We start from the raw sequence: 17,420 nt of genomic DNA, 5'->3' as shown, positions 1-17,420 counted from the left end.
CAATCTACACACAATACCCCACAATGACAAGGCAAAAACCGTAAAAAAATAAATAAAATGTTGCTAATTTATTTAAAATTGTAAAAACTATGACATTTACATAATTATTCAGACCCTTGACTCAGTACTCTGTTGAAGCACCTTTGGCAGAGATTACAGCCTCAAGTCTTCTTGGGTATGACGCTACAAGCTTGCCACACCTGTATTTGGAGTTTCTCCCATTCTTCTCTGCAGATCCTGTCAAGCTCTGTCATGTTGGATGGGGAGCGTCGCTGCATAGCTATTTTCAGATTCATGTCAGGACTCAAGGACATTGAGACTTGTCCTGAAGCCACTCCTGCATTGTCTTGGATGTGTGCTTGTCCTGTGAGCACTCTGGAGCAGGTTTTCTTCAAGGATCTCTGTACTTTGCTCTGTTCATCTTTGCCTCGATCCTGACTAGTCTCCCAATCCCTGCCTCTGAAAAACATCCCCACAGCAGGATGCTGCCACCACCATGCTTCACCGTAGGGATGGTGGCAGATTTCCTCCAGACGTGTCGCTTGGCATTCAGGCCAAGGAGTTCAATCTTGGTTTCATCAGACCAGATAATCTTGTTTCTCATGGTCTGAGTTCTTTAGGTGCCTTTTGGCAAACTCCAAGCGGGCTGAGGAGTGTCTTCCATCTGGCCACTCTACCATAAAGGCCTGATTGTTGGAGTGCTGCTGAGATGGTTGCCATTCTGGAAGGTTCTCCCATCTCCACAGAGGAACACAGTCACTCTGTTAGAGCTCCAATCGGGTGCTTGGTCAGCTCCCTGACCAAGGCCCTTCTACCCCAATTGCTCAGTTTAGTCGGGTGGACAGCTTTAGGAAGAGTCTTTGAAATCACAAACTTCCATTTAAAGATGGAGGCCATTGTGTTCTTGGGGAAAATCAATGCTGCAGAAAGGTTTTGGTATCCTCCCCCACATCTGTGCCTCGACACAATCCTGTCTCGGAGCTCTACGGTCAATTCCTTCGACTTCATGGCTTGGTTTTTGCTGTGACATGCACTGTCAACTGAGGGACCTTCTATAGACAGGCATGTGGACCTTCTATAGACAGGCATGTGCCTTTGCATATCATGTCCAATCAATTGAATTAACCACAGGTGGTATCCAATCAAGTTGTAGCATCATCTCGAGGATGATCAATGGAAACACGATGCACTTAAGCTCAATTTCGAGTCGCATAGCAAAGGGTCTGAATACTTATGTAGGTATTTTTGTTTTTAATAAATTAGTCAGCATTTCTACAAACCTGTTTTTTGCTTTGTCATCAAACAAGTGTTGAACACTGTACACTCAGTGTATGTCATGGAAAGAGCAGGCGTTCCTTATGTTTTGTACACCCTGTGTGTGTGTGTGTGTGTGTGTGTGTGTGTGTGTGTGTATTTATTGATTGTGTGTATAACACATGCTCAAAGTTTTTGGTACCCTTACAGCTCATTGAAATAATGTTTAATTCTTTCTGAAAAGTGGTGAAATTAAAAGCTATTTTATCATGTATACTTGCATACCTTTGGTATGTCATAGAATAAAGAATCTGTGAAAAAATATGAATTGTTGCTTATTCTAAAATGGCCTGGACACATTTGTTGGTACCCCTTAGAAAATATAATGAATAATTGGATTATAGTGATATTTCAAAGAAATTAGTTTATTTTAATTAGTATCACACGTCTCCAATCGTGTAACCACTCATTCAGCCTATTTAAATGGACTAAAGTAGTCACTGTGCTGTTTGGTATCATTGTATACACCACACTGAACATGGACCAGAGTAAAGTAGTCACTGTGCTGTTTGGTATCATTGTATACACCACACTGAACATGGACCAGAGTCAAGTAGTCACTGTGCTGTTTGGTATCATTGTATACACCACACTGAACATGGACCAGAGAAAGCAAGGAGAGATTTGTCTGAGGAGATCAGAAAGACAATAATAGGTAAATATTATTATGAAGTTAAGGTCCATGGAACTGTAGCCAACCTCCCTGGCTGCGGCCGCAAGAGGAAAATCAACCCCAGATTGAACAGAAGGAGAGTGCGAATGGTAGAAAAAGAACCAAGGATAACTGCCAAAGAGATACAAACTGAACGTACGGCAGTTTCTGATCGCACCATCCGTTGCTTTTTGAGCGAAAGTGGGTTCCATGGAAGAAGACCCAGGATGACTTTACTTTTGAAAGAAAAACATAAAAAAGCCAGACTGGAATTTGCTAAAATGCATATTGACAAGTCACAATCCTTCTGGGAGAATGTCCTTTGGATGGATAAGTCAAAACTGGAGCTTTTTGGCAAGTCACATCGGCTCTACGTTTACAGATGAAAAATGAAGCTTTCAAAGAAAAGAACCCCATACCTACAGTGAAGCATGGAGGAGGCTTGGTTATGTTCTGGGGCTGCTTTGCTGTGCCTTGGATCTGTGCAGGGAACAATGAAATCTCAAGACCATCAAGGCATTCTGGAGTGAAATGTACTGCCCAGTGTCAGAAAGCTCTGTCTCAGTCGCAGGTCATGGGTCCTCCAACAGGATAATGACCCAAAACGCAGCTAAAAGCGCCAAAGAATGGATAATAACGAAATATTGGACTATTCTGAAGTGGCCTTCTATGAGTCCTGATCTGAATCCTATCGAACACCTATGGAAAGAGCTGAAACTTGCAGTCTGGAGAAGGTCCCCATCAAACTTGAGACAGCTGGAGCAGTTTGCTCCAGAGAGGGCCAAACTACCTGTTAACAGGTGCAGAAGTCTCATTTGAGAGCTATAGAAAACGTTTGATTGCAGTGATTGCCTCTAAAGGTTGTTTAACAAAATATTTTGTTTCAGCAAGGAGCAACAAAAGTCTCAAAACGTTGCAGAGTTCATGTGTAACTGCGGAAACGCACGAATGCCCGGCCGTCTTGTCTTCAGTCAGCTGTTCGTTATTTTCTTTTCATGACTGTCTTCATCCACAATCATCAGTTACACGATTTATACTGTCATTGTGCCAGCCCTAGTATCACAGAATGTGGAGATTTTATTCACATCCGATTGTGTATGCTTCTAGCAACTACCAAGCAGCAGAATTCCATGTCTCTCCCAGTGTTGGCGTGTGTGGCTACCGGCTAGCTTAGTCCTCTGCTGTGATTTGAAGGACTTGGCTGGGACTGATTGTATAACCCAGTATTGATGACTCATTTGTTGTGGACTCATTTTGTTGCTGGTCAGCACAGCACAGCAGTAATGACTGACTGTACTTGGGGTCATGTGGGTTTTACAGTGCTGCTGCCACTGGCTCACTGGCATGTGTATGCTGGGTGTATGCTGCAGGAAGTGTGTGTGTGTGTACTGTGTCAGAGTTCATGCCTACATAAAGAACACGTGATGATCTCATGCCTAACCTACAGTAAAAGCACTCGTAGTTTTATTAGGGCGTAGAATAGTTTGTCTGTTCTCTCAAGTCACACCTATTGTTATGTCCAGCTGCTTCACTAAAGCAACACAACAGTGGTATGCATATTTAATTTCTCTCAGCTCACCTGTGTGTCTCCAAACGTGCAGAAAATTAAATAACTGAATGTTGTCTTTCTCACTGCTTCTTGTTTCTCTCTCTCTCAGTGGTAGTCATGGTGACAGTCTCTTGATGTCGGAATGCTAAGTAACAGGAAGATGACATCAGTGTCCCCTACCCACAGTGACGGCAGCGCCAGCTCGTCCAAACATGACAACCATCAGGTGTGTGCGTGTGCGTGTGTGTGCGTGTGCGTGTGTGTGCGTGTGTGTGCGTGTGCGTGCGTGTGCGTAACTCCATGAGTCTCTCTCTACAGGACAGCTGGGAGATCATTGAGGGCCTGAAGGGTAACCCTGGCAACATCCAGGAGCCAGAGAAACAGGAGGGCTTCCTGCTCAAGAGGAGGAAATGGCCCATGAAAGGATGGCAAAAGGTGGGTACTACCTGCCTTACCCCTGACCACCTTCTCACCCCTAATCTGTGAAGGGATGGCACAAGGTGGGCACCTCCATTAACTCCTTACCTCTCACTGCAGGTGAATCTCAAGTGTCTTTCCTTGAATCCTCCAAATGCATTGGAGGAGAAAATCAGAGGTTATTTTCAGATCTTCTCGTCTTATGGACGTGAGGAATCAAGGAAAGACACTTGATACACCCTGCCCCTCCTTTAACTCCGCAATTACCTGAAGGGCTGGCACATGGAAATGGGGTGGAAATGTGAGAAGTGTGCTACCCGACACATACCTGGTGTTTATCTAAAGCTCTGATAAGACACTTGTTAAGCTGGATGTTACATTTGAATGGAGTGTTTGAATGGATACTATGTTATTCATGTAAAAAGCTTTTACCCATAGCAGTAAGTTGTGAAGATATTTCCTTGGCACAAAGCAGATTGAAATGTGACTGAAGGGCGGCTGAAACAGTTGCTATTCGGTCTCTTGTTATACAGAGATACTTCTTGCTGGAGAAAGGCATTCTGAAGTACTCAAAGCGTGGAGCTGATGTAAGTACCTATTCAAAAGTATTTCAGGCAGATGCAACACACACACGCACAGAATTTATTTAATGTACAATATGTCATTGATGAAGGAGAAAGCATTTGCTCATTTAGTCAAATATACACACACACACACACACACACACACACACACACACACACACACACACACACACACACACACACACACACTGACCTTTGCTTTTGTTTCCTGCTGAAGAAGGACAAGCTGCATGGCTGCATTGATGTAGGGCTGTCTGTCATGTCAATCAAGAAGAAAACCAAGGCCATAGATCTGGACACCAACGACAACATTTATCACCTCAAGGTGACTCTTTCTGTTTCTCTCTCTCGTTTATCTAGTTTTATCTCGTTTCTCTCTCGTTTTATAATTTCTCTCTTTCTTGTTTCTCGTTTTATCGTTTCTCTCCCGTTTATCTTGTTTCTCTCATTTGATCTTTTCTCTCTTCTACTTGAATGACAATCTCTCTGTTCTATAGGTGAAGTCTGACAAGTCTCAGGAAATGAAGTCACAGCAGCTGTTTGATGATTGGGTGTCGAAGCTGCGACATCACCGTGTCTTCCGTCAAAACGAGATTGCGATGTATCCCCACGAGAGGCTTCTGTTCCACCCCTCCTCACACCTCTCTCCCAACCCCAACGACTCCATGAGACAGGTACAGTTCTCCCCAGACACTGATCCATAATCATTTTTCTGTGCCTAAAAGCAACGTCTTCCTGCAGCTTCTTAACTGAACAATCATAATTTCATTATTGTACTGTATAGCGTCGGCTTCTGTCTATGCACATTCCATCTCCTTGTCTTTCCCTCTCTCCACTCTCAATCTCTCTATCCTTCCCCCACTCCATCTCTTAGCGCCACTCCAGTCTAGCTAAGCAGGCGTCAGTTGTCCAGCAGGCTAAGGTCAGTGCCTGGCTCCACTCCTCCGAAGACATGGACAAGTGCTGCAGAGGTATGGAGGTGAAACCTCTCACCTGTCTGTCCCATACCTTTTCTGGATCTCACCTTACTTGTTGGCTGTGTCCCAACTGGCCCCCTATACCATACACGGTGCGCTACTTTTGACCAGAGCCCATAGTGCACTATATAGGGAATAGGTTTGCCATTTGGGACACAGGCTTAAGGGGTCTGCATGCTTCAGTCCAGCTGCCGCCTAGCCGAAGTCGGCTAGGAGACCCGAACTAGACCTGAAGACATTCGCTTGAAACATTTGAAAAAAGCAGCAAAGGTACTGTTTGTCCATTTTGAAACGCCATAGTCAGTATACACTTTCCTAAAATATTCAGAATTAATCTAAGATAACTCTAGAAATCTGTCATTTATTTTGACGTTTTTGCCGAGGAGATCTTAGTTGCACAATTTTACATCTAACTAAGATGTTTGGTGGATTAAAACGTTTTCGTGAAAACTAGTAATCTCTTGTTGAATGACAAATACTTTACTGAAGAATCCAAACCTTTGACCAATCACTGTCGAAGGGGCGTAGACTTTAGCTACAGACTTCAGCTTGCCTTAAGAAAAAATGTAATCATAAAATGGGCATGAACTCTTCAACTGTTTTAGCCTTTACTGTCTCTATTTTGATCCTCCCTCAACTTCTGCCATTCATCTGTCATCCTTCTCTCTTAGATTTAGAGGAGTGTGAGTCTTACCTGTTGGAACTCAACCTGTTACTGAAGAGTATGGAGGTTCTCCACCGCACTTACTCTGCCCCCGCCATCAGCCTCATGGTAACACGTAACATTTGCCCTTTAACCTATAACCCTAACCTTGGCCCAGTACACATACAGTTCTTGGCCCCTATAACCTACTACCTACCCTACACTACACTAAAATATATTTAAAATATATTTAAAATATATTATATTATTTTCAATTGTATTTTCAGCTGTTTGAAGCTGGTGTACAAAACAAAGTAAAAGACGCAAAAACAAAACTTAAGAAGGGAAGCATAGAAATAGTGCATATAGAACATACCCACAGCTTCTTAGACTTGCTTTCAATGAGAATGATAGATATATAACACACACTTCTATGTCTGGTTGGGTCGCCCAAAAAGTTACATAGTGCAGCTTTAAGCTATAAATTTGACCTACACTTCCTCTGCCCCAGCCATCAACCTCATGGTAACACGACCTATAACCCTGACCTACACTACACTTCCTCTGCCCCCGTCATCAACCTCATGGTAACATGACCTATAACCCTGACCTACACTACACTTCCTCTGCCCCAGCCATCAACCTCATGGTAACACGACCTATAACCCTGACCTACACTACACTTCCTCTGCCCCCGTCATCAACCTCATGGTAACATGACCTATAACCCTGACCTACACTACACTTCCTCTGCCCCAGCCATCAACCTCATGGTAACACGACCTATAACCCTGACCTACACTACACTTCCTCTGCCCCTGCCATCAACCTCATGGTAACACGACCTATAACCCTGACCTACCTTACACTTCCTCTGCCCCAGCCATCAACCTCATGGTAACACGACCTATAACCCTGACCTACCTTACACTTCCTCTGCCCCCGTCATCAACCTCATGGTAACACGACCTATAACCCTGACCTACCTTACACTTCCTCTGCCCCCGTCATCAACCTCATGGTAACACGACCTATAACCCTGACCTACACTACACTTCCTCTGCCCCCGTCATCAACCTCATGGTAACACGACCTATAACCCTGACCTACACTACACTTCCTCTGCCCCCGTCATCAACCTCATGGTAACACGACCTATAACCCTGACCTACACTACACTTCCTCTGCCCCCGCCATCAACCTCATGGTAACACGACCTATAACCCTGACCTACACTACACTTCTTCTGCCCCCACCATCAACCTCATGGTAACACGACCTATAACCCTGACCTACACTACACTTCCCCTTACTCTGCCCCTGCTATCAGTACACTGCAGGTATTCACATCTCCATTTACCCCAAGACTTTAACCCTAACCTCTACGTTTTCTCTCTATGGTAATAGTTGTCTGTCCCTTCCCTCTCTCTGTTACCCTCTCTGGGACACCAGGCCTCAACATACGACATCCCCAAGAAGGAGAAGAGGGGTCCCAGGAAGTGGCGTTCAAAAAATTGCAACAAAGATAACAAAAAAGATATCATAGCCACACTACAGGTACACACTTTTATTTTCTCTCAAAGCAATACCTGCTACCGGTCCATGTCACACCTACAACCACTGGAGAGAAGTGTTGCATTGACGACTACTACTGTAATACTGTCTTATGGAGTTTGTGATACTGTGGCATGTGGACACCCCTTCAAATTAGTGTTTGGCTATTTCAGCCATACCTGTTAATGACAGGTGTATGAAACCAAATACACAGGCATGCAATCTCCATAAACAAAAATTGTCAGAAGAATGGCCTTACTGAGAGCTAAGTGACTTTCAATGTGGCACTGTCATAGGGTGACACCTTTCCAACAAGTCAGTTAGTCAAATTTCTGTCCTGCTAGAGCTGCCCCGATCAACTGTATGTGCTGTTATTGCGAAGTGAAAACATCTCGGCTAAGCCGCAAAGTGGTAGGCCACACAAGCTCACAGAAACGGAGTGCTGAAGTGCGTAGAGCATAAAAATGGTCTGTCCTCAGTTGCAACACTCACTACCGAGTTCCAAACTGCCTCTGGAAGCAACGTCAGCACAATAATATCATCGGGAGCTTCATGAAATGGGTTTCCATGGCCGAGCAGCCACATGCCTAAGATCACCATGCGTAATGCACCCATCGGGATGGTGTAAATGGTGTAAATCTCGCCGCCATTGGACCCAGGAGCAGTGGAAACGCATTCTCTGGAATGATGTATCATGCTTCACCATCTGGCAGCCCGACAGACAAATCTGGGTTTGGCTGATACCAGGAAAACCGCGACCTGCCCCAATGCATAATGGGAACTGTAAAGTTTGGTGGGGCTGTTTTTCATGGTTTGGGCTAGGCCCCTTATTTCCAGTAAAGGGAAATCTTAACGCTACTACAGTATACAATTACATTCTAGACAATTCTGTGCTTCCAACTTTGTAGCAACCGTTTGAGAAAGACCCATGCCTGTTTCAGCATGACAATGCCCCCATGCACAAAGCGTGGTCCATAGAGAAATGGTTTGTCGAAATCGGTGTGGAAGAACTTGACTGGCCTCCACAGAGCCCTGACCTCAACCCCGTCGAATACCTTCGGGATGAATTGGATTGCCGACTGCGAGCCAGACCTAATCGCCCAACACCAGTGCCCGACCTCACTAATACTCCAAATTAGTCTCGCTCCAGAGTACAGGCCTCGGTGTAATGCTCATTCCTTCGACGATAAACGCAAATCTGACCATCACCCCTGGTGAAACAAAACCGAGACTCGACAGTAAAGAGCACTTTTTGCCAGTCCTGTCTGGTCCAGCGACGATGGGTTTGTGCACTTAGGCGACGTTGTTGCCGGTGACGTCTGGTGAGGACCTGCCTTACAACAGGCCTACAAGCCCTCAGTCCAGCCTCTCTCAGCCTATTGCGGACAGTCTGAGCACTGATGGAGGGATTGTGCTTTCCTGGTGTAACTCTGGAAGTTGGAAGTTGTCGCCATCCTGTACCTGTTCTGCAGGTGTGATGTTCGGATGTACCGATCCAGTACAGGTGTTGTTACACGTGGTCTGCCACTGCGAGGACGATCAGCTGTCCGTCCTGTCTCCCTGTAGCGCTGTCTTAGGCTTCTCACAGTACGGACATTGCAATTTATTGCCCTGGCCACATCTGCGGTCCTCATGCCTCCTTGCAGCATGCCTAAGGCACGTTCACGCAGATGAGCAGGGACCCTGGGCATCTTTCTTTTTGTGTTTTTCAGAGTCAGTAGAAAGGCCTCTTTAGTGTAGTAAGTTTTCATAACTGTGACCTTAATTGCCTACTGTCTGTAAGCTGTTAGTGTCTTAACGACCGTTCCACAGGTGCATGTTCATTAATTGTTTATGGTTCATTGAACAGGCATGGGAAACAGTGTTTAAACCCTTTACAATAAAGATCTGGGAAGTTATTTGGATTTTTGCGAATTATCTTTGGGTTTCTTTTTTTGCTGAGTTTACTTTTGGTCATGTAGTATGTGTGTGTTACATAGGCCTGCAATTTATGTTGACTACAAATAAGTAGGGGAGTGTACATACATGTCAACTGTTGTTTAATGAAGACGTTTTATGTGTACAGTGTGACACCAAATGAATCCCCCACCTGTAATTGTCTTTAACCTGTATTTTTCTCTCTGGTCCCACCAGGTTCCTGGCTGTGTCTCCCCACCTGCCTCTCCTCATCTCCATACCTCCCACCCAAACCTCTCTACTGCTGAAGCCAACATCCAGGAGGCCTTTGCTTTCCTGGACTCCCCAGACTCACCTACTGATGCCAACCGCCTCCAGGAGGACTTCTGCAGGCTCGCTAACAACAGTGAGTCCCTGGTTTCAGGTCGGCCCCTTGGTTCAATATTAGGTATTTTTGAGTTTCCAGAGGAAGGCTGGGTATGGTGGTTAAAACTCTGTCACTCTCTCTCACACACACAACCCTCTTTCTTCCTCTCTGTCTCCCTCTCTAGTTCACTCCACTCTGCGGTCAGCCTATAGTTCTCTGTCAGCAGAGAGAGACAGAGTGAGACACACTATTGACCTGAAGGCCCCTCCTCCAGCACAGGTTATGGGCCTCAAGACCGACTATGGCTCAGTGAGTAAGGTGTGAGAGTGTGCATGTGCTGTTTTCCACTATATTGCACATAACATTGTATTGTCAAGTTGATTTCCAGAGATTGTGTTTATATATATATATATACCAAACATGCCATTGGGACTGACCTAAACGTAAACCCAATCAGGATCTCCCAGATGGATCCCGCCCCCTTGTCCACCAGGTGTCCAATGAGAGTCGAGCGTCCATCCCTGATTCCATGTCCGAGTTCTTTGATGCTCAGGAGTACCAGCTGACCTCCAGCTCCTCTGAGAATGAGGTGAGCCCTAACCATAGATGGGAGCAGATGACGCAACCCCAATGCCAACTAAATCCATTAGGGAGGTTATCAATAATCTGACCCTGAGTCATTTTATATACATTTTCTGTCTCCAGGCCTCTGATGATGACTCGTATATCAGCGATGTCAGTGACAGCGTTTCCATGGACAATGGCTACAGCAATGAGAGAGGAAGCGAGAGACATGACTCAGGTATCCCGTGTGTGTGTGTGTGTGTGTGTGTGTGTGTGTGTGTGTGTTTGTTTGTATGAGTATTTTCATGACGAGCATAACGATTTGTATGAGTGAACAAATGTCTGTCCAGTTTCCTATGTACATCCATTTTAAGACCAGCACCTCTACCCCCTCTCTCTCCCCCAGCAGGCTCAGGAGGAAGTGGTGTTCAGGTGGCCCGCAGGCGGACTACCCTCCCCTCCCCTCAGCCCAGCAGCAGCAGTGTCAGTCTATGGAACATCCTCAAGAACAACATAGGGAAGGACCTGTCCAAGGTAGCCATGCCTGTTCAGCTCAACGAGCCTCTCAACACACTGCAGAGGCTGTGTGAGGAGGTGGAGTACTCTGAGCTGCTGGATACAGCGAACCACACACAGGACCCGTACCAGAGAATGGTGAGGGTATAGGATGCAGGTACACACACACAGGACCCGTACCAGAGAATGGTGAGGGTATAGGATGCAGATACACACACACACACACAGGACCCGTACCAGAGAATGGTGAGGGTATAGGATGCAGGTACACACACACACACACAGGACCCGTACCAGAGAATGGTGAGGGTATAGGATGCAGGTACACACACATGGAGAGTAGCACACCTCTTTCTTTCTCTCTCCCTCACTCACTCTCACTGTGTCTCCTGTGCAGGTGTATGTGGCGACGTTTGCGGTGTCTGCGTACGCCTCCAGTTACCACCGGGCAGGAAGTAAACCCTTTAACCCCGTCCTAGGAGAGACCTACGAGTGTGACAGACCTGACAAGGGCTTCCGGTTCATAGCAGAACAGGTAAACAGGAACAAGTTAACTCGCATACAGTAAACCAAGAACCACTGGGCTAATTAATTTTCTGTTCCAAATTACAACCTATATGTTAGCTAGATTACTTGTTGGTTATTACTGCATTGTCGGAACTAGAAGCACAAGCATTTCGCTACACTCGCATTAACATCTGCTAACCATGTGTATGTGACAAATAAATAAAATTTGATTTATATTCCCATTCAGTCTACAACCTTTGACCAGGAGCCATAGTGTTCTTGTCAAAATGACTGCACTGTATAGGGTGCTATTGAGGACACAACCATTGTGTAGGATGACTGTCATTACATTGTCAGTTACCCCCTGTTCTTCTTAGGTGAGCCATCACCCACCTGTGTCAGCATGTCACTGTGACTCTAACAACTTCACTTTTTGGCAAGGTAAACATATTACCACCTTTTTGCTCTATTTGGGATTGTTACTGTGAGGGTTACCTCCCCCTCCGACCTACTTACATCTGCCTGTCTGCCTCCTCTCTGTCTCCCTCTCAGATGTACAGTGGAAGAATAAGTTCTGGGGGAAATCCATGGAGATTGTTCGCATTGGAACCACTCATGTGACCCTGCCAGCGTGAGTCTGTTTGATCTATAGAGTGTGTGTGTGTGTGTGGGGGGGGGGGGGGGGGGGGGTCTGTGTGCACGCGTCTGTGTGCACCAGTGGAGGCTGCTGAGGGGAGGACGCTTCGTAATAATGTCTGGAATGGAGTGGTATCAAAGATGTGGTTTCCATGTGGTTGATACCACTCCATTACAGACATTATGAGTTGTCCTCCCCTCAGCAGCCTCCACTGCTACGGACGTGTGTGTGCATCAAATAACTGCTTTCATGTAAAAGAGAGTGGGGTGGAAGGGGGGTGGCGTCATGTGACAGGTCTGGTGTCAGGTCTGGCGGCGTGGTAAAGGGGTGTGTGACAGGTCTGGTGTCGTGTGACAGGTCTGGTGTCGTGTGACAGGTCTGGTGTCGTGTGACAGGTCTGGTGTCGTGGTAAAGGGGTGTGTGACAGGTCTGGTGGCGTGTGACAGGTCTGGTGGCGTGTGACAGGTCTGGTGTCGTGGTAAAGGGGTGTGTGACAGGTCTGGTAACGTGTGACTGGTCTGGTGGCATGGTAAAGGTGTGTGTGTGACAGGTCTGGTGTCGTGTGATGTGACAGGTTGGGTGGCGTGGTAAAGGGGTGTGTGACAGGTCTGGTGTCGTGTGATGTGACAGGTCGGGTGGCATGGTAAAGGGGTGTGTGACAGGTCTGGTGGCGTGTGATAGGTCTGGTCTTGTGTGATGTGACAGGTCGGGTGGCATGGTAAAGGGGTGTGTGACAGGTCTGGTGGCGTGTGACAGGTCTGGTCTTGTGTGATGTGACAGGTCGGGTGGCGTGGTAAAGGGGTGTGTGACAGGTCTGGTGTCATGTGACAGGTCTAGTGTCGTGTGATGTGACAGGTCTGGTGTCGTGGTAAAGGGATGTGTGAGACAGGTCTGGTGTCATCTGATGTGACTGGTCTGGTGTCGTGTGACTGGTCTGGTGTCGTGTGACTGGTCGGGTGGCGTGGTAAAGGGGTGTGTGACAGGTCTAGTGTCATGTGGTGTGAAAGAGTGGTGGGTGGTGTCACGTGACAGGTGTGTTTGTCATCCTCAGGTTTGGGGACCACTATGAGTGGAACAAGGTAACTTCCTGCATCCACAACATCCTGAGTGGCCAGCGCTGGATAGAACACTATGGAGAGATGTCAATCAAAAACACCAGCAGTGACGCCTGCCAGTGTAAAGTGACTTTCGTCAAGGTGAGGAGAGGGACAATATACAGTGAAGCCCATACCTGTGTGCGCACAGCTACACTGAGGGTTTGTCCCAAATGGAACCCTATTTGGTATATAATGCACTACTACCCATAGGGCTCTGGTCAAGAGTAGTGCGCTATATAGGGGTTAGGGGGTTATTTGAGACATAACCTAACATGTTAATTGGGCAACACAAATGAACCCCTAGGTGTAACAGCACCATCTGCTGAGGGACAGGAGGAACAGCATCCTCCAGACTATTTTTCTTGGAAAGCTGATGAGTGGTGGATGGATTCATGTGTTAGATATAGAATTGTATGGGCTTTTTATTAAATAATTTATAACATGATTTAACAAAGTTTGATGGGTTTCAGATTGACCTGACATTTTGTGTCCTTGGTTTGTTAATTAATTTGTTTATTATTAATCCGTTTTGCGTATTCAACCCACAGGCGAGATCGTGGAGCTCAACGGTTAACGAGATAGAGGGCATGGTCACGGACACAGGGGGGCGTGTCATCCACACCTTCTTTGGCAAATGGCATGAGGGCGTGTACCAAGGAGTCCCACCTTCTGCTATCTGCATCTGGAGAGCAAGTGAGTGACTGGCTCTTTGGACTGTCCATCAAAACGCAACCATACAGTAAATATTATAGCTTGATATGTTGTCCTTCACCATAAGTTGAATTTTTTTTTGTGTGTGTGGGTAGACCCCATGCCTGTGGACCAGGACCAGTACTATGGCTTCACTCAGTTTGCTGTAGAGCTGAATGAGCTTGACGCTGCCCTGAAGCCCCTCCTACCCCCCACAGACACACGCTTCCGTCTCGACCAGAGGTACGACACACCCGGGATTATCTCTCTCATGCTCTTTCTCATGCTCTCTCTCCATGCTCTCTCTTTCTCTCACTCACTCACTCACTCACTCACTCATGCTCTTTCAGGTGTTTGGAAGAAGGGAACATTGAGGGGGCTGAGGAGCAGAAACGGAGGATAGAGGAGCTCCAGAGGGGGAGGAGGAAAGTCCTGGAGGAGAACAATGTGACACACAAACCACGCTTCTTCAAGTACGCAACCGTGTGTGTCTCTTTCTGTCTGACTTTAGCAGACAAGGGAGTTCATTGGTCACACATTTGGCCTCGAACACAGAACAAGTCAGTCTTCCTTCTTAGCTGCATAGTATCCTATACAATATGGAAAAGGTCTGGCGGAATGGCGTCTGTCGATTTAACTTACCACACTGTCACTGGTCTGTGGGGTGCATAGCCTCAGTGTCTGACCGGTCAAAACAACACCATTAACAGTTGTTCTCAGTGGATTCATGAGATCTCAGTTTTACTTTTTAGGTTGTACTGGGATTTAGGGTTATACAGTTAGGGTTATAAATTTTTACATTTTAGTAATTTACCAGACTCTCTTATCCAGAACGATTTACAGACTGTCTTAATTAGGGTTAAGTGACTTGTTCAAGGGCACATTGAATGATTTTTCACTTAGTTGTCTCAGGGATTCGAACCAATGAACTTTCGCTTACTGGCCCAATGTTGTTAACCGCTAGGCTACCTGCCTCCCTGGGTGCATTATGACATATGTGTTGTGTGACTATTGTTTTGTTTATTTATCAGGAAATCAAAGGATGACACGTGGCTGAGCTCTAATGTATACTGGGAGCAGCGGAAGAACCCCAGGTTCAGCAGAGAGGACTTCCCTGTGCTGTGGTGACCTCTGACCTTACCTATAACCCTGTGACCCCATGGGAGGGCAGATCTAGGGTCAGATTATTCTCGCCTACAAACCTTAACCAATACAGGGAAAACTCAAAACTGACCTTAGGTCAGCACTTGGGGACAACACTCTGTCCTGTTGACTATGGACCGCTGAGTGTGAGGGCCCACGGCCAAATATGGTTTTCCTGCTTCTGTAGGTGGAGATGGAGCTAATTTAAGAAATTAGCTTTCACTTGACTCTGTGTTCAAAAGAAAAGAGCTTCCTGTTTTGTTTTTGTCATTACTTTAGTCTATATTCTTTCAATGTCATCCTTTTCTCTGTATATTTGTCAAATGTATACTTTATGCTGTCACTTTAGTACGGATGCAGTCCAGCCACCAAAGTGTCTTAATTGAGCAATAAGTCCCGAGTAGGTGTGGTATATGGTCAACATACCACGGCTACGCAGAGTGCCTGGATACAGCAATTAGCCTTGGTATATTGACCATATACCACAAACCCCCAAGGTACCTTATTACTATTATAAACTGCTTACCAATGTAATTCGAACAGTAACAATTATTTTTTTGTCATACCCATGGTATACGGTCTGATATAACACAGCTTTCAGTCAATCAGCATTCGGGGCTCAAACCACCCAGTTTATAATATGGAATGATTTACTACTCAGGAAAACCTGCTGTAGATGATTATGCAAATCCTCACTCACAGTTGGTGAGTTAAAGTGCCTCATTGCACTTTTATGATGTCATACCACTCTTATTAATGTAGTCTAAAGAAGCACACCGATGGAGTCTCGTAACTAGGAGATTTAACTTTTTCTAAAGGTCAAACACTTTACTGTACAATTCTGTCCAATCACAATACAGACTGTCTTAACTCCTCAACCATTGGCTGACAGAACTTGTGAAATATGGCCACATGGAAATTCATAAGACTGAGTGTTAATGCCTGTGTGCTGCCCTGTTATAAGATTATATGTACTGTATATCAGTAAAGTAATAGAGCATTATCTATGAAGATGAACAATAAAACAGTGGAACTGTTATACTAGAGTCAGAATGACAACTTTGTGTGTGTGGTCATCTGTTCGTTTGTCATGTACAATGCTTCATTTGAACCAAATTTTGTTCCGGAACCTAGGTGTATTTGGTCAGATCCGGTTACTCTCATGGCACGAACAATTATTTTCAATGTACAAATTCTAATAAAAGCAATCAAAGTTCATTAGAGTTGCCACTTTGTTTAATTCTCCTGCCCCCACAAAAAAACGAAAGTGAAAAAGTTGATTTTCAACCTGGGCCTATATTCTAACAGCTGATTGGGGTTGGTCCAGCTCCAGTTTATGGTTGTGCAACATTGTAAACTACTGTATGTGTGAGACCAACCAGTGACCGTGGCTGTGTGAGAAGCATGCCTGTATCTCTCATGTAAATAGAATGAGATTAACTTTCTAAGATCTCTCTGCTGATAGACATGAGCCTGCTACTCTCATCCCTCTGCTCTGATAGACATGAGCCTGCTACTCTCATCCCTCTGCTCTGATAGACATGAGCCTGCTACTCTCATCCCTCTGCTCTGATAGACATGAGCCTGCTACTCTCATCCCTCTGCTCTGATACACATGAGCCTGCTACTCTCATCCCTCTGCTCTGATAGACATGAGCCTGCTACTCTCATCTCTCTGCTCTGGTAGACATGAGCCTGCTACTCTCATCCCTCTGCTCTGATAGACATGAGCCTGCTACTCTCATCCCTCTGCTCTGATAGACATGAGCCTGCTACTCTCATCCCTCTGCTCTGATAGACATGAGCCTGCTACTCTCATCCCTCTGCTCTGATAGACATGAGCCTGCTACTCTCATCTCTCTGCTCTGATAGACATGAGCCTGCTACTCTCATCCCTCCAGTGTTGCACTATCATGTACTATCATAATCATTGCCACTTGAACAGCACCCCTGAATAATTTAAATACATTTGACAAAGTTAAATAATTACTGTCCAGAAATGAATGAAATCATTCAGAATATCCTACTCCACCACGAGAAGGCCTATAATTTAGCTGCAGAGGATAAATAGCTTATTGTGGATTGTAGCCCAATAACAAGGAATGGCCTACAGTCGGAATGCGTGACAAATATGTCAGTGAACAAACAGCATGCAGGCTAAACAGGCTTTTCGCAATATTTCAAATACAATCGAGGGAAAACACCGACTGGACTGCAAATGGCTCCTGCTGAAAAGAGAAGAGACTGTGCTGTAGGCTACCAACATATTTGATCAACTTCCAAATATTTTCTTAAAGTTAAACAAGAGCGAGA

The 17,420-nt window shown here is 45.6% G+C and overlaps 1 protein-coding gene across 8 annotated transcripts in view; it reads left to right on the top strand.

The window, feature by feature from the left end:
* Positions 1-16,325, top strand: part of LOC109907254 (oxysterol-binding protein-related protein 3) — a 33,391-nt gene extending 17,066 nt beyond the window's left edge. For 2 of the 8 annotated variants that reach the window (XM_031793116.1, XM_031793117.1), the window contains 21 exons: positions 3,625-3,741; positions 3,834-3,950; positions 4,466-4,519; positions 4,734-4,841; positions 5,014-5,190; positions 5,391-5,487; positions 6,165-6,265; positions 7,589-7,693; positions 9,824-9,992; positions 10,138-10,271; positions 10,411-10,542; positions 10,659-10,755; positions 10,924-11,171; positions 11,431-11,568; positions 11,918-11,981; positions 12,093-12,171; positions 13,229-13,373; positions 13,823-13,967; positions 14,081-14,207; positions 14,315-14,437; positions 14,996-16,325. In XM_031793116.1, the coding sequence (XP_031648976.1) occupies positions 3,658-3,741; positions 3,834-3,950; positions 4,466-4,519; positions 4,734-4,841; positions 5,014-5,190; positions 5,391-5,487; positions 6,165-6,265; positions 7,589-7,693; positions 9,824-9,992; positions 10,138-10,271; positions 10,411-10,542; positions 10,659-10,755; positions 10,924-11,171; positions 11,431-11,568; positions 11,918-11,981; positions 12,093-12,171; positions 13,229-13,373; positions 13,823-13,967; positions 14,081-14,207; positions 14,315-14,437; positions 14,996-15,092 (2,541 nt within the window). In that variant the 5' untranslated portion in view covers positions 3,625-3,657 and the 3' untranslated portion in view covers positions 15,093-16,325. Of the gene's footprint in view, positions 1-3,624; positions 3,742-3,833; positions 3,951-4,465; positions 4,520-4,733; positions 4,842-5,013; positions 5,191-5,390; positions 5,488-6,164; positions 6,266-7,588; positions 7,694-9,823; positions 9,993-10,137; positions 10,272-10,410; positions 10,543-10,658; positions 10,756-10,923; positions 11,172-11,430; positions 11,569-11,917; positions 11,982-12,092; positions 12,172-13,228; positions 13,374-13,822; positions 13,968-14,080; positions 14,208-14,314; positions 14,438-14,995 lie in introns of those variants that run through there. The other 6 variants (XM_031793120.1, XM_031793121.1, XM_031793118.1 and 3 more) reach the window with 6 other exon arrangements.
* The last annotated feature ends 1,095 nt before the right edge of the window (positions 16,326-17,420 follow it).

The sequence above is a fragment of the Oncorhynchus kisutch genome, linkage group LG17 (genome assembly GCF_002021735.2).
Source record: "Oncorhynchus kisutch isolate 150728-3 linkage group LG17, Okis_V2, whole genome shotgun sequence".
Lineage (NCBI taxonomy): Eukaryota > Metazoa > Chordata > Actinopteri > Salmoniformes > Salmonidae > Oncorhynchus > Oncorhynchus kisutch.
Note: the sequence above shows the minus strand (reverse complement) of the source record. Positions and strands in the feature narration are given on the sequence as shown.